At 30.3% G+C, this 17,201-nt stretch overlaps 2 protein-coding genes across 2 annotated transcripts in view; both read left to right on the top strand.

The window, feature by feature from the left end:
• Positions 1-1,015: 1,015 nt before the first annotated feature.
• LOC122271443 (lysosomal acid phosphatase-like) lies at positions 1,016-7,005 on the top strand. Its single transcript, XM_043052704.2, has 3 exons — positions 1,016-1,097; positions 2,378-2,686; positions 6,847-7,005. Exons 1-3 carry the CDS (start codon positions 1,053-1,055, stop codon positions 6,856-6,858), a joined length of 366 nt encoding a protein of 121 aa, XP_042908638.1. The 5' UTR covers positions 1,016-1,052; the 3' UTR covers positions 6,859-7,005.
• A 3,796-nt stretch (positions 7,006-10,801) lies between these two features.
• Positions 10,802-17,201, top strand: part of LOC107439969 (lysosomal acid phosphatase) — a 27,774-nt gene continuing 21,374 nt past the window's right edge. The window contains exon 1 of the mRNA XM_071182490.1: positions 10,802-11,105. Within this exon, the coding sequence (XP_071038591.1) occupies positions 10,995-11,105 (111 nt within the window). The 5' untranslated portion in view covers positions 10,802-10,994. The remainder of the gene's footprint in view (positions 11,106-17,201) is intronic.

Raw genomic sequence — 17,201 nt, 5'->3', positions numbered from 1 at the left:
CATCTCAAAAAATATATATATACATATATATATATATATATATAATATATACTAAAAAGTTATTCAGTATTTAATAGAACAAAGAACATCCGCATTCGGCATGCTTTGACCACAATGCTGACGTGAAATATCGTCAGTGGTAGATGGATCATGGTTTAGAGTTCCCTTGCCGTCGGGCTAACCGTTTTCGTAATTTTCCTCTCCATGTATTGTGAATGCGGGTTAGTTCCATCAAAAAATCTTCCATAAGGGCAAATTTCTTTCTATTCTTGATCCAGGAGTTCCCTTGCCTTCTGTATTGGGCTCAAAATTACAAGGATACGGCGATGAACATCAGTAGTCGTAATTTCAAAAATTCAGTCGGCCGTTCAACGACGATTATAAAATGAAATAAAATGCTTCTATTTTATAAATTATTCTTTATTTTTGCATTATCCTCCTTCGCTATCATACATTTGAATTTCCATTTGAGTTTAAATTTTTTTTGCTGGTCTTAGTGCTTACATTTATTTTATTAAAATTGGAATTTATAATGTGAAGATGTATTTGGAATTCGATCTTCTTTAAGTGGATAATTCGACTTTTTCAAGTGGAATTGTTCATTCTACTCAAAGTAGAAAATGAATATGTCATATATAAAGAGCTGAGTGGAAGAAACAGGTAAGGGACATTTTTTAGGTTGGTTAAAATCAGGGTAAGAAGAAAAAAAGTTTGTCTGAACTATTTTATTGTAGATTTATTCGAAGGCGTGGATAATAATGTTCTGCCTTAAAATTTGGCACTGCTCTATTTGAAATAAAAACCGTACAAGCTTACTCGAAACTATATTGTTGATTAGTTATGTAAAAAATTAAAGTTGAGGCAAAAACAATTCTTTTATATTAAGCATACCTCATATTGATGCAATTTCTTTTTGTTTGATTCATAAATACTTTAAAAAAAGTCATTTCCCTGGTTCTCCCGCAAAGTTTATAGTTCAGAATAGTTTCCTCATAAATTTTCATTTTAAAGGTCCTGCTCTTGGTCTGATAAATAAAGTGTTCGATGACAAAATGAATAATAATGCACCAGAGCTGAAATTCCGTACATATTCAACAGTAAGTATGACTCAAATTTCGAATAAAAATAAACATTGATTTTTTGTTACATTTTTATTGCTATATCTATTGTTCGTGAACTTACTTTAAAATCGAAGTAAAGAGTCGAAGTAAATTTTCATACTGCATTGTAAAAACTCTGATGTAATATCTATCCGAATTTTAGGCTGAAAAACTCCACAAATTATGTGAATGAGATCATTATTTCAAGTTAATAAAGAATCTAGCTTTCACATACATTAAAAACAGTTAATTTTAACACAAATCAATGATAAGACATACACCAATCTCCGATGTATTTATTCAATTCATGAAACATATTCGCCAACTTTGGCGTACTCTTGGAAATCGTCAGATACCAAGAGTAGATTGTTTATAACGGAGCAGTTAGTTTTCCCCTTTGCAACCTTAAAGGAAATTCCACAGAAACAAAAGTAAACTATCAAACTGTCTTCTGGTATTATGTTCCTTTCAAGAATAAATGCCATTAATGAGCTAATTCAGGTTCTTTTCTGGTTTTCTTTAATAACATCATGATTTCATTTATTTATATACTAATTTTCGTCGTAATTTTCTCTATATATCTATAAGGATGAAGTACAAGACCTAGACTTTAGCCTTTTTAGGAACAATTCCAAAGTGAATCATAAGTTTGCAATTATTATTTTTTTTCTACAGAACTATATTTAAATAATTTTTTTAAGCAAATGGCTATTTTTTTCAATCTGGCGTGATTTTACTTTCTGATAGTTTTCATGGAATTTCTTATTTAATCGTGACATTTTCGCTTTTTTCGATTAAAACAAAATTTTTTCAAAAAAGTTATATTTTATTTATTTTTTTAAAAATAATTGTTACTTTTCAATAATCAAAATATATTTTTCAATATCAATATCAAATTATTTCAATAATTATAATTTCTTATCAATAATCAAAATATTATTGAAAAATTTTGACGAAGGCATGAAAGTACTGAATTAAAATTTGCAGAATATTTTATTATAAACAGCACCCCGGTTATTTTTTGTAAAAAAATTATACCTATTTTATTTTTGATCTAAAAGTATAAATTCCGAGGTTCAGAATGCATTCGATTAAAGGTTAATTAAAAATCAGTATTAAAATTTATAACAACTATCAGTATTAACTTATTTTCTGATTTCTTTGTTTATGTGAGCTTTCGTATTTTTACTAATAATCTCTTTTTAGATATGTCATTCTTTTTTCTTATCGATGCTTTTTAGAAAAACATATTCCAAACAAAAAAATATTCGTTTCAGCATGACGTCAACATTGGCGCTGTGTTGGCTGCTTTAAACAATCTTCGCATAGAAATTATTAATTACTGTTCAACTCTTATTTTTGAGCTTTACTCCGGAGCAAGGGGCAAGTACTTCATTCGAATTCTTTTCTTGAACACTCAAAATATCGACAAGTTCAATCAAACTCCTAGAGTTATAATCTTGCCTGGATGCGAAGAATATTGCCCTTATCAAAAATATCTGAAGTTCACAAATGTTTATGCAAGCACCGATTATGAGAAGGAATGCGATATTGATTCATATGAGGAGAATGTTATCACATCTGAAGTAAGAAAACCACTTTCTTTTAATGTAAATTTCTGATAACATTATTACAGTTAATAATACGAGGGTTGTAAATTAAAGAGTAGCAACTTAACCTTGAAACTCACAGAAGGGCTGGCATGCGCAAATAGGGTATGGGAGCGGTGAGGTGGCGCTGTTGTCGATGTGTAGAGTGCAAAAAACAGTCTATTTGCTTAGAAGGGTAGTTGCTGTGTGGTGTTAAAGTGAGGAGTTTCGTTTCCATCGCTCTAAAGCATGTTTTCAAAAGGTGATCATCGGTCGTGGCTTAAAATCGAGGTTGCCCGTGGCAAAAATGCAACAGAATGCTATCGTGGTTTAGTGGAAGCCTGTGGCGCAAATGTTTTACCGTATAGGACAGTTGCATGAGGGGCTCAAGCATTTCGTCTTTTATCGTCATTAAGCCTTTTGACAACATGCTTTAGAGCGATGGAAACGAAACTCCTCTCTTTAATGCCACGCAACAACTACCCTTCTGAGCAGAACGACTGTTTTTTGCTCTCTACACATCGACAACAGCGCCACCTCACCACTCCCATACCCTATTTGCGCATGCCCGCCCTTCTGTGAGTTTCCAGGTTAAGTTGCCACTATTTAATTTACAACCCTCGTAATAATTTCTAAAATACAACAGATGGCACTCTGCGCAGTAAAGTAAAAGGATTAATCCCAAAAAGCATGCAACCTTACAGCGACCTTGCGTCGGAATTTTCTTCTTATTGTGACTAAAATATTTTTACTAAAAACTATTTTTCAATAAACATTTTGCAGTTTCAAACTTTTCATCCTAATATGATTAAAAGTTATTTGTAATGCCTTTTTTAAAAAAAGGATTGTCTCTTAGGTAAGAAACTTGGGTTCATAATGACGTATTAGCTGACGTCACACTACCGATGAGATCAAATTACATTGTCCATCAAAATTTCATGGCAAGGTGGAGTTTAGCTGAGCATGCAAGACGTTGTGAAAAGAAACCTTATAATTACCCAGATTTAAGATTATTTTCCCCTTAAGTTCTGTTCAGGGGATTTTTTTCACGCTAAGACAACCTCGATTTAAGGTTTTTATATCGTAGGCTGTTTTCCAAGGTTTTGGATCATGTTAATGTGCGTAGAACAGAGCAGGTTGTCACAGATCTCATTTTAAGATTAGAAGGTTTACACGTTACGTTTAAAAGTTTTTTTTCTGAGTTAAAATAAACTTTATTTTGCTATCTGGGAATTGTATTCAGTTTCCTTTATGGCTCTGTACAATGATGTTGGTTTTTTTTAAGCATTACAAAAGCCTTTAACAAATTATATTTAATAACAAAAAAGCAAGGAATGATGCTCATGATGCAGTGCCATATAGGAAACTGAATGCAATTAATTCATTTGAATTACTGCACAGAGCGCCATCTGTTGGATTTCAGAGATTATTATTTTTTACATTGAGAAATATTATTGAAGTGAAACTTCTAATGCGACTTCCAGCAAGGTTGCGTTAAACGTTTAACGCTACCATGGTAACGCTTGCCTGTGATCCTTGCAGGAGATTTTAATGTGAATTTCTCGTTACCTGAAGCTGAAACATTATTAACCTTCCTTAAAGACAAATTTAGATTGGAAATGATAAATGGTAGAAATGATCCAACGACCAAAGGGGGAACTACCATTGATGCAGTTTTTGCAAGAAATATTGAAAAAATAGAACTCAAACATTTCGTATCTTACTTTAGTTATCATAATCCCATTGTAAATGTTATAGATTTGGATATTTCCCCACTCGAAAATGATAATTAAAAGATGCGATCAATTGTGAATTGTAAGGAATGTTAATAAAGTTGGTCTTAAAGAAACAATATGATTTCACTAAAAATCAATTTCTACCCCTTCCTATTTTCATTTCCACATTACGAAGTTTCACTTCTTCCGCGCGGAGGGACTCCACGTACTATTTTTATTATTTTCCAATATTAAAACCAGATCTACACCTACGTTACACAACAGTTCAAGTATGCGATTAAATCTAACATGGGAAGATGAATTGTTTTGGTAAAATTAGAGTTGATGGTATACGCTTGGTGCAATCTTAAAAATGGAAGCCAAACTGACGAATTAATGATGTCATATTTGCTATAGATTAAAGTTGAAAAAATTTATTAACAGTTATAAAATGCTCATCGTTTGTAATAATTTCAACACCAGGAAGGAATTATCAGGAATTAATAAAATTTATTCCCCAGAGATACAAATAAACATGCGCAATAATGGTCATCACAAGATCCAAGGTAATCTTGACCTTGGTCAGATGACTTGGATAGCGCTTGAGCTCTGTTACCTTTCTCTCCCCAAAATTCCACAACACAAACTATCTATTTTATTTAATAGCTGCGAATTTGTTATTAAACAAAATAAATTTATTCTCTATTTGAAAGCGCATCAGTGGGATTAAGAGCTTTAATTTTATTTATTATTTTTAAATAAAAGTTTTTCCAGGACTTTTCCAAAACAATTAGATGTAGTTCAAAGTTCATTCCTTCAATTGCAAGTCTTTGTTCACTTGCCATTATATTTTCGAGCAATAAACTGAGGAATCTCTCTACATTTTTTTTGAAAACGTTTATAACATGTTCAGTAATAGTAAATAATGTATACCACCCAAAAACGCATTGCAAGGATTAATAACACAGATACGCGTCTCACTCCAAACTTCCACACCCCAACGAGGTACTGGAACTTTAGGATACTGGGTAAACTTTTAAGTCCAATCCAATATCAAAGCTCTTACTGATAATTTTCATATATTACGAATGAATTAACGAAAATTTAGAGATCCATCACTTGTAAGAAGCCATGAACTGATAAAGAAGGATTCAATGTATTTGAGATTCGAGGAAAATGCCAAAGCTTTTTTTTAAAAATTCCCTTGATTATTTTCTTAATTTAAACGATACTGAAAATTAAGAAATTATCCGACATATAATAATGACTTTAATTTAGATTTGTTTGAAATTTCAAACTAGCACAAACCTACTTACTTATCTGATATTGTTATTTTAACAAGTGTGAAATTGTATCCTGCGTATTTTTTACGTTGTATCGAAAAAGGTTATACACGAGTCCATGGAACAATTATTTCAAAATTTGCAAGTGCTTTTGGGTACAAAAAGTACTATTTTCGATAGGATTTCCGTACATGTTTTACATTGATATCCAAGGATATGTAAAGTATATTTTACAATATAATAATTATAATACAATAATTATTTACAATTCGCATTGAATTAAATGAAACTAATTCTGAGAAGATCGGACGAATAGAAGCAATAAGGATTTTATGTCCTATAATCACAGTTTTGTACTTGCATTTATTCACAGATTTTAACACTGCTATGTAGACAAGTAAGGTGTTACTTCCTAGGTACTTTATAACGAATGAAACCAGACAAGATACGAAAGAGATAATATTTTAAAGGTGAAAATGAGTTTATTGTATAAAAAGTACTATTTTCGAAAGGCATCCATTATGAAGAAAATCCATATAACTTAGAAACTATTAAGCCTAATATTTAATCAGAAAATGTTTTACGTGTTCAGATAGCCACTAGGCTAAATTAAAAAGGGTGCATAAGTCAAGTCAAAAATAGTACTTTTTATACATCAAAAATCTTGAAATTTTTTAATTGTTTGTTCCATCGAATCATGCATTCGATTCAACATGAAATATTACGTGAAAAATAATATCTCACTTCTTTAGAAACAACATCAAATGCGTACAAGAAGAAATCGGAACAAGAACAAATCATGAATTTTTGAGCATAAAACCCATATAAGTTTTAAACTATTAGTCCGATCGTCTTGGGATTGGTATCACTCTATTCAGCGAGAAAGAATACTTCAGAAACAACGCTTAGTTCGACAAGAAAAGTTTAATTTTACCCTTTAAAAAGGGATAAAAGAGCATTAGAAAGAAAGGGAGCTTTTAGGCATCATTTTTATAAATGATATCCAAATGCTCCCTAACTCACAACGCAACAACAATGAGTTACCACAACGAAAAGTTTAGCCAAAAAATTCCTTTAGGTATTAAGTTTTGCAAAGAAACAAATTTTTTTTACTATAATTACTGGACTAGGAACATTAATAATACATCTAATTTTTCAGCTCTCTGCTTAAAATTTGAAGACATTTTTAATGCTTCTACTATGAAAAGTAAGTGTGCATCTGCTTTTATTGGATCCAAGTCCTTAAACCTTGCAAGCTACTATATAGCATTTATATAATTACTGCAATAAAAATTATTCTTTCTTAGTATTGATAAAATCAGCTATTTTCTTTTTTCTCAACGCACGTTATTGGCTTTAACCAATTGTATAGAGTTTCCTTTATTTAATTAATTACTTGTATGCACTTGATTTTTTTAATTTAGTTATTACAAAGGAAGCAAATTGCAGTAGAAAAATCCACTTAAATTAGAGTAAAGCATAAAAAAGCAAAAATAAAATCACACGAGTCATTTAATCTGCGATACACGTTTTTTAACACGTTTTTTCAAAACTGCAAAAAAAATGAAAGCATGGAAAAAAAAACATAAAGAAGAGCATGGAAAATTTATCTAAACTGTGGTAATTAAAATCGGAATTGTATTTGTACATAAAATAAAAGTTAATCGCATTTAATCTCTTCAATCAATTAAGCTACTTAAAGTTTTTTTATAAAACAAAAAAGAGAAAAAAAAAAAAAAACGAAGAAACACCAAACCGATCCGATGATACATTAAAGATTAATTTTTAAGTAAGTTGCACTCTCTGATTGCTAACAACCTGCTTATCACTATAAAACATAAATGACTCCGAAGCAATTGCTTAGCAATCATTTATGTTTCCTATCAATGTCATTTAAGTTTCTTCAATCATTTATGTCTTCAACGAATCATTTAAGTTTCTTCTTATGTGCGAATCACCATCCCCCGCTATTGCTTCCCAATAATTTAGAGATAAGCAAATTATGTTAAAATTGAAAATCATTCAATTAATGATTAAATCATTTAATGCATTTACAGAGATTTGGTTCCACAGATTAAGTATCAAATACTATCTGGATTAAATATAAGACCTTATAATTTTATTTAGTCTTCATTGCATCCACAATTATGTATTTTAAACTCTTATTTATGGTAGGATACTGAAAAATCTCGTTAAATATTTTTCGCCGTAGAGATAGCAATAGTGCAAAAAGTTACCTCGTATGCCTTTAGAACTTTAAATAGTTATTTTATATTGTTTGCGAATTTCTAAATATGCGTATAATTTTGTGACTATTCTTTTCTTATGAGGCTAAAATATCTCAGACCACCCCAAATAAACAGTTAAGTTAAAAAAAATTGCAAGAAAGTTGCGTAATTCTAACATAATTTAGAGAAAAAATAACATTTAATGTATTTCGTATGGAAAACTCGGTTTGGCGACATTTTTGCGGACTGAGAGGTAATCTTGGTAACTTGGAGATACTTGGCATTCATTGTGGCGACTAAATGATAGTTTTGGAAACTTCGAGTTTCAAAGCGATAGGACCAATATTTAATGAGTTATGCGTGAATCGTCAAAAATCGTGACAAGAGTATCAGGGTTTCGTATCCAAGCATATATAAACACTTTTGTTTTACTTTTATTTTAAGTCTTTAATTTTGAATAGTAAAATATTAATAAAATTTTTTGACCATAATTCAAAGACTGCTGCTACCCCTCCATATTTTGAGGCTCAATAATTGGAATCCATCGTATTTATCCAGAGGAATCACGTTTTTTTCTGATTTTGTTTTTACACTTATTAATTAGCAGGTTTGAAGTCAGACACACGGATTATTAAGTCTTGGTACGTGAAAACTGTATCATTATATTAAAAGCTATTCAGGATATTCCGTTTTTTGTTTTTTGCATATGCATGCAAGGAAAATCAGACCTGATATTGTAACTTAAATCATCGTGTCTACAAATTAATTATATTAGCAAATTTAATTGAGATTTCCAACTTAAAAATTCGATTAAATTTATCAGAAGTTGATGTAAAATTCCTGTATACAACTGAATATTCTTAAAACGAATGACTTTGAAGTGTTTCAAATCTTCAGGCCTCGTTTAACTAGTGTACCATATCCACCTGGTTCATTTAGTCCAATAAATTACAATGCGGCACCTGGGAGTTGAACATCGTCGTAAACTCAGAATTCGGTCGGCTGCTCAAAAAATAAAGCAAAGTACAGTATCTTAAAGCCAAATAAATGTATTATTAATTATTTATTATGTCTGATTTGAGGTGTTCTTTGTTTGACAGCAGAAATAATTCTGAATTTACACAAGTTTTAAAATAAGATAGGGATAACTAACATAATCGTGAAAAGGCGGACAACTTTTTTGAATTAATTAGTGGTGTCGGTCCCGTAGCAGCCTCCAGTTATTATTGATTACCTTTATTAGATGAAATTATTCAGAATTAATGATGTGAAAGTTACCCAGTTTAAAATAAAGAAAAATGTCTTTAAACTCTTTTTCCCACTAATCTCTTCAATTTTCGAAATTTCGCGCGAAATGAAAAATGAACCATACGTTATAGCTATTGATTTAGTGATCGGATTCTCAAGTTCCGGAACTCAATCTTAAAAGTTCAAGAGGGTAACTTCAAATATGCTGCTTAATTAGTGCAGACTACATTTTAAGTTATGAAATCAGACACAAAAATGCGCTTTCTCTGAATAACTTATTTTTATTTCGACGGATTCTAGATCCCGAAAAAGCAAGGGGTAGCCGCAATCTGGAAAATATGGGTCCCGATACTTTGGTCCGGAGAGCAATGAAAATTTTGGACACCATAGTGTTAATTTTACTTTTTGCGTTTTCCACCATATCTTGTGAACTTTTTAAACGAATTATAATTTTTTTGGGCAAAATTTTAAAATTCGTTTTTTAAAAGATTATTCAATGCAAAAATTAATTTTTAATCTGAATTTATTATTTTTTTTATTATAGTCAAAAAAGCTTTGAATAGTAAGATATACAATTTTTTACATCATTGTAAAAAATGTAATTTTACTTAACAATTTCGGCGCAATTGTTCTAAAAGTTCCTGAGAAATCGAGTTTTGAATATGCGACTTCTATCAAATCTGATAATTCGGGAATTATTAAAACCAATTTCGCTCAAATTTCATATTTTTCCATATAAAATTATCGTCTTTAAATTGATGTGAAAAATTGTATATATTACGATTAAAAATTTTTTTCGACTATTACAGCATAAATAATAATTTTTCAGATTTCTGTGTCGGATTTCGTAATTTTAAATATCATCTGCATTATCCAATTAGCATATTGAGAATTCGAACCAATGAGATTGAATCGTAGAACGTGAAGATTCGATCATTACATCAAAAGTTATTTAGGGTGGTCCTTTTCTTTTGCTCACTTTACATTTAAATTATAAGCATGGTCAGAAATAACCATAGTTCACACAAAGTTTCATTTTGAGTTATTTTAACACTAGAAAGACGGAAAATTAGTATATACCTATATTGCCGAAAAGCAGTCAAAATGACTAGATTGTGAATGCGTCAATAAATTTGTTTAAAATTAATTTTTGACATTTTTTATATTATTTACAGTTCTGTAACAAGCTATTAGTAAATATTAACAATAAAAAAATTATATGTTGTTCAAAAAGTCACAAAATTCTAAGAAATTGTGTCATTGTATACATCATTGTTTTTCTAATTGAAATTAAAAGCAGTCAAAATGACTTACTTAGGCAATCTAGTGTTAATTTAAGCAAAACCTTATTTCATTATTTAAATTTATCCCAGGAAGTAGAACAAAAACTGATGTAGGTAATAAAAGCCACCAGTTTTCTGAAAATGGAATAATCATTATGATAAACCTCAAACGTAACAAGGCAGATGTTTTTATATTCGTAAAATCAGTGTCACGTAATATAATTGGAAATCTTATAATAAATCTTGAAAACTAAAACTAAGTTAAAGATTGATTTTAAGATATTCAAAAAATTTGTAAGCAGAAAAACAGATTAAAGCTATTGAGAAATCTTTTAGAATAATATTTGCAATCTGAGAAAAAATTGTTTTCGCAAAGAGGAAGCAACCTGCATGTAGAATTAAAAAATGTGATCGAAAGCTTAAGTCGTGCAATGGATTCGTTTTTATTACTTAGTAATATCTAGCTGTTTCTATATGGCCATAACGAGGAAGCATATAAATAACTCGCTTATATTCTTCTGTTCTAATTTCAATAACTATAGAGAAAAATGAGCACCAACGTTATGTTTATTCGTAATACATTTTTTGCGATACTAGTCATTGTTATCAATACAGTAAAAGCAGCTGATAATAATTACAAACTGGAGTTAGTACAAATGGTAAGCATATTTTTTAAATGTTTAAAGTTTTTTTTTTTATAATTTACAATGGAGCACTGTTATACATAGGGGAGTGTCGGGTACCCCCACCCGCTGTCAATTTCATATGTATAGAATATTTTTTCAAGTCAATGGGCCATCGGACATTAATTGTTATATTAAAAAAAGATTATTTTCAAAGTTTCAAGTATTTATGCAGCTGGTAACATGGTAAACAATAGTTTTGAAAATATGTTGAATACAGTAGTCATGAAATTAAGAAAAATTGGTTGAATGTTTCGATTAAACTTCATTTTAATACTAAAAAAATAATTTTTTCTATACATACAGCATTAAAGTATGTAGTCTTAAGCTTAATTTGCCAAAAGAAAGAAGTTTATATGTGAAAAATTGTTCAAGTAATTACAAATTAACAAAAAAATTGGATTTCGGGTAGCCCCGCTCACATGAATGTCGGGTATCACCACCCAATTTTATTTCGTCGATAAATTTACGCTTGCAAAGATTATTATTTTATTGCTTCAAATTTGAATGTTATATGCATTTTTAACAAAAAATATTGTTGTTATTAAATGATTGTTATTAAACGATAGAATTTACTAAAAGTATATAAATATGTAATAAATAAAATAATTTTGTGATAAAAATGATAAACGAGGTTTATCTATTGTCAATACATTGGTCATTTTCATTTACACCTGAAAAAACAGTCAAGAAACATAATTTTTGTAACTGGGTGGGGCTACCCGACACATTTTGAAAAGAGCTGAAAAACATGTTTTTTTTTAAATTTCTAGTTTTTTAAGTTAAACTATTCTTTTTTTGGTTTATTCCTTCTGCATTATTTAATTAGATGATAAAACAATAGAAACATACGAAAGTATTGATTATTACTCAATATTATACAGAAATATAAGCAATACTCCATAAGTGGGTGGGGCTACCCGACTCTCCCCTATATAATATCATGGCAGTATGGCTAAGAAATAAAGCAGGTATAGGATGAAAAAACAAACGCTTTTATTTAGTTATCATAGTATGGAGAGAAAGAAACCAAATCACACAAAATCGAAGTGTTTCAACACAAATGTTAGTGAAAACTTGTGAATTTATCCCAATAATCTCTTAAGTCACATGCAAGAATGGAATTATAATTTCTTTTTTCAACAAATAGGTTGAGGGATTTTACTGGTTCTCACGTTTGGTTAAGGGAAAAAACTTAAATGTTGATTCCAGCGTTCTTTAATCTAAATTTAGAACTGAAATGCCGGATGTGAATAATAAATCTGAGAACACATTTAGTTTTAAATAATAAATTGAGAAAGAAATTTCAGAAAAGTTTGAAAATTCTATGCTGTTTATTTGGTGTCGATTGTTAAACGGAATCTCGAGATTTTTAAACTTTCCCTTTTGGACGATAACGTTAACGAAACGTTCCCTCTCAGAATTACTGAAAAAAAGGCGGGACAATCCGAATTTGCATGCTTCTCATTATATCTTTCTGAATATAGGTCAACAGTGGACTGATCGTAAGGACGCGGTAACCAGTAGAACACCAATGTCAAGCATCACTGGCTGCGGTCAGTAAGTGGGTTGACGACCACTTTGCTCAACCTGCGTAGAGTCCGAGGGTGAGCGGTAATGTTCCTCGTTAAACTGTTCAACCGTAAAGTACTCGACTTCGCGAGCAGGTCGTCGGGCTACCAAAGCAAGAGACCCATACCCTCAGCAAAGGATAAAAATTGCGATTGCATGTCTTCAGACCATCCTCAGGGATGTCTCCCAGACCATCGCCACTATCCCATTGTGCAGTTCTAGTGCGACGTAAATAAAGTACCCAACCTACCTATTTTTCTGAATATAAGACCCCGTGTCCGCTATCGACTTTCCATACTGTCGACTCCCGGGCACCACTGGCACCGTATTTTGAAATTCGCCAAGACAGGTCTCACATTTTCTCGAGAAACTCTTCGAACACTATTTCGCGCATGTTTCACTTGGAACATACACATGAGTGAACATGAGGTGTGAATAAATTTAGCTGCTTCATAAATTTTTGCGTATTTTCAGTCTCTTTATAATCGAACTTTCTGAAACACCTTTTTATTTCTTAGTTTTTGTTTCCTTTTTAGTTTTAAACTTGTTTTATAATTCTTATCTCGTTTCCGAAAATATTTAGTTCGTTTTATATCTGAAATATTTTCGCTTCTGTAAGTAGGATATAGCTTTTTAATCATTTTTTGAAATTTATTTCAAATAATTTATGGTGGTAAGTATATGGTCGCAATATTTAATAATGCAGCAGGCTTTTGTACCTTATTGTTTAGTTTTTAAATCCATTAATTTAAATAAATGCACAATTTATGAGTTTCAAGCGTTTTCTTTTTGCATGTGTGTAATGATACGGAGATTTTGCAGTTAGCTTTATACCTTAATTTATTTTTTTCCTCTTTTGAAACTGATATCTATGATTAAATTTGATGTAATGATTCCCATTTGCAGTTTTAGTGCCAATGATATTTACGTCCAAACAATCATACTTAGCTTTGACATTTTTTTGTAAATGTTATGTCCCAAACGATTAATTTCTTTATGCGTGTTAGCCAATTCCACAGCTTTGATCTTCAAATGTTGTGTAGCAGTTAAAGTAAATTTATTAGGTGAACACAATTTTGATAGAAGAAAACTTTTGATGATTTGTAAAATAAAAAATATAATGCTTGCATATTTTAAACATTAAGCATCTATACCTTGACATTCTCATATCATAACTATATAACAATTTAAAGACCATCTGTTTATTTATTCCTGATTCCGGAAAGACTTCATGTATGACAAGATATTGAGTTAAATAAGAGAATTTTAAAAATTTTTATATTTAAGAATTTACTTTAAATAAATAAAGTAGTTTGAAAGGGTTGAAAGAATGAGAACTTACACTTTTCTTTTAAAACAATTAATCGATGTTATGATAATAAAATAAAACTCTTACGATCAGTTATCACAGCAAAAGTAAGATTCTTATTACCAAATAAGAAACAATTATTTCCATTCTGCAAGGGACAGAAAAAAATAGGTCATACAGTTTTCAGACACACAGAAATCATGACGATCTAAGAATAAATGTTTGAACTTTTAAAGCAAATTACAAACATTAAAAGCTATTGTGTAAACAAAAATAAATGAAAAAACAAGTTGTTACAAAAGAGACTATTACCTATATGATTCAAGCAACTTAATTCTTTTGAAATTTTAAAGATGAATGAATACTTCAAATATAATAACAAAAAAAGTTTTCTGTGTCTCATTTTTAAAGCAGAATATAAACTAAACTACACATCTCACTTTTTTTTATCCTTCTTTTCTCTGAATCGTTCTTATTAAAATAGGTGAATCGTGTTAAATTACGTTACCTTGATTTAGTAAATGTGTTTCCGTACTAAGGAAAAAAAAAAGCCTCATTTTAGAGCGACAATAAATTTCATAATTTTCATGGTATTTTGATCTTTATTAGAAGTACATAAATTGAATAAAAAGAAATTGTATAAAATAAGTTGAATAAAATTTTTAAAAAAATAAATAGACAAATTGTTGAGTTACAGAGTCGAATGAGCTAAAGTTGCTATAGAATTATGAATAAAAAGTTGCAAGATGGATAAGTTATGAAATTAATGAAGCCTAACATGAAAGGACAATAGTACGCATTTTCTGGAAAATATTAGAACAAATTTAATTAGAATTTTTCTCATTTTTTAAAGACTCTCTTATGAAGGAAATATTTTCAATCAAAAGTTGTTCAGTATTAAATATATGCATTGTTTTTTTAAAGATATTGTAAGCATTGTGAAGGAAGATACATATTTTTTCTAAAATAAAAATAATTGAAAAAACCTGGTAAAAATGAAGGAGATGAAGAGAATTATTTTTCATACTGCGTAAAAAGAATTTGTGATACTTTTTTTAAAAAATAAAAGCTAAAAATATGAATACTTAATAATGTGATGATTTACATAAGAGGTAATTCTTTTTAAACTTAATTAAGGTATTCAAAAGAAATTGATTATTCTGAAGATATAAATATAGTCAAACTCCGCTATAGTGACCCTTCAAGGGACCGAAATTTCGGTTCACTATATCCGTTACGCTGGCAATTTCACTAATGGTTCCCAAATTCCTCCCTTTTATTACATTATATTCATATAAATGACTGAAAAATATTATGTAGTAGCAAAAAATGTGTTTTTTTCATCACTCTTCGTCTTGCGTACAAATAAAAATTAGTAATCTTTAGCTGATGAGCAATCCTCAACATCAGATATGGAAACACTTCCCGACTCTCAGATAATTTTTCCTGAATTTCTGTTGTTCCACTTTTTAAACCTGCCTAACCTGCCATTCGAGCACATAAAAGTAGTTTCCATAGATGGTTTTAAAAATCGGAATATGTATCTATTTTGAAGTAGAAATTTTAAAATTATTACAAAGAAAATGGGGGGGGGGATAAGTCGAAGACAGAAAAAAGTTCATTATATCCAACTTCCTCACTTTTTTGGTTCACTATATGCACTAAAAATAACATTATACGTGTATATCAAGGTACGGGACCGAGCATTTCGTTCACTATATCCGGGAGCTCACTATAAGCCGTGTTCACTATAGCGGGGTTTGACTGTATTTTATAACTCCAAATTTTAATTTAATTTACAGGTATAGTTTACATTTAAAAATTTATTTCATCCGAAATATTTGTGTAATTAACTGAAATAATTGTGTGTATGTATTGTCGTTACACGATATTTCGGCAGATTTTTCTACCTCTTTCTTCCTCCCTCTTTTCTATCTCTTCTTTATTGAAGGACAAAGTATTTTTTCTCGTTAACTTCAATTTTTTTAGTCTTAAACGAGGATAAAATCTTCACTTAATTTAACAAGTAACTTTTGAACAAGCTACTTTTAAAAATATCCATGAGCGCAATTCAAGATTCGTTTACAATTTTTGCGAGTGCTGTATTGAGGCGATCATAGGGTTGTCTCTCAGTGAGTTTTACTAGATAAGGCGATGCAACAGTTGTTTAATAAAACCGCTGCGAGTGGAGGCACCCGGGAGTCGACATTAGGGAAAATCGCTGCTCGTTCCTAGCATTCCTGCTTCGAACAATGGAAACCATCAATGTAAAGTATGAAATAAACGTTTTCTAAACCCATAATATGTCTACTCATTTAAAATAGCCCTAGTTACTTATATTTGATATCATAGAATGCTATTTTATGATTATCCGGCAGGATTCGAACTTATGTTGAAAGTCTCAAATGGTGACTGTTTCAATGTTTTAAGCATAGATGAATATGTTGATCCCGGAGAGTATCTTTCCCACTTTTCAATTAAACACTTGAAAACAATATTTAAGCCTCTTTTTCCCCACTATAATTGAGAGACACATGAGAACAAAAATACATTGTTTTTCAACTTTAATCAACTGTTTAAACAGGGCTCGAAAATTCAAAAAATTCAACGCGGACAACAAATTTTTTGAATCCAGCGTCCGCGCGGACGCCATTTTCTCGTTAATGTTCGTGATACATTTTCAGTTTTGACGGGTTAATTTCAAAGGAGGACGGGTAAAATTTCTGAGTTTTTTCGAGCTCTGTGTTTAAATAAACAACAGATTATAAAGTTATTATGTTATTTAATAAAAAGCAAAGCCATCAAACTGTTTAAATTAACAAATAAATGGTACATTTTGCGTTTGACGAACGTTTGATAATACGTTTACGTTTGACGAACAGTTATTTACTAAATGTGTTTGCCATAAGAACTATAAATTTAAAAACGAAAATTTCCGATGTAGCACTACCATAACGAATAGAAAGCTTGGTTACTTAGTGACAGTAAGTTTTGATAATAATTACCAAAAAAAAAATAATAATAATAATAATTTTTTTTGATAGGTCTTTATAAATAGGAATTTTTTCCCCAGTATTTTTTTCTCATAAGGAAACAGTCTCAAGCTAAACTATTAGATTTCGAAAGAATTGTACACTCTAAAAACTGTACCTCCTAAATAAAAGGCACAAGCTAAATGTACCCTTTATTTT

This window comes from Parasteatoda tepidariorum, chromosome 6 (genome assembly GCF_043381705.1).
Source record: "Parasteatoda tepidariorum isolate YZ-2023 chromosome 6, CAS_Ptep_4.0, whole genome shotgun sequence".
NCBI classification, from domain to species: domain Eukaryota; kingdom Metazoa; phylum Arthropoda; class Arachnida; order Araneae; family Theridiidae; genus Parasteatoda; species Parasteatoda tepidariorum.
This window is presented reverse-complemented; position numbering and strand designations above follow the sequence as displayed.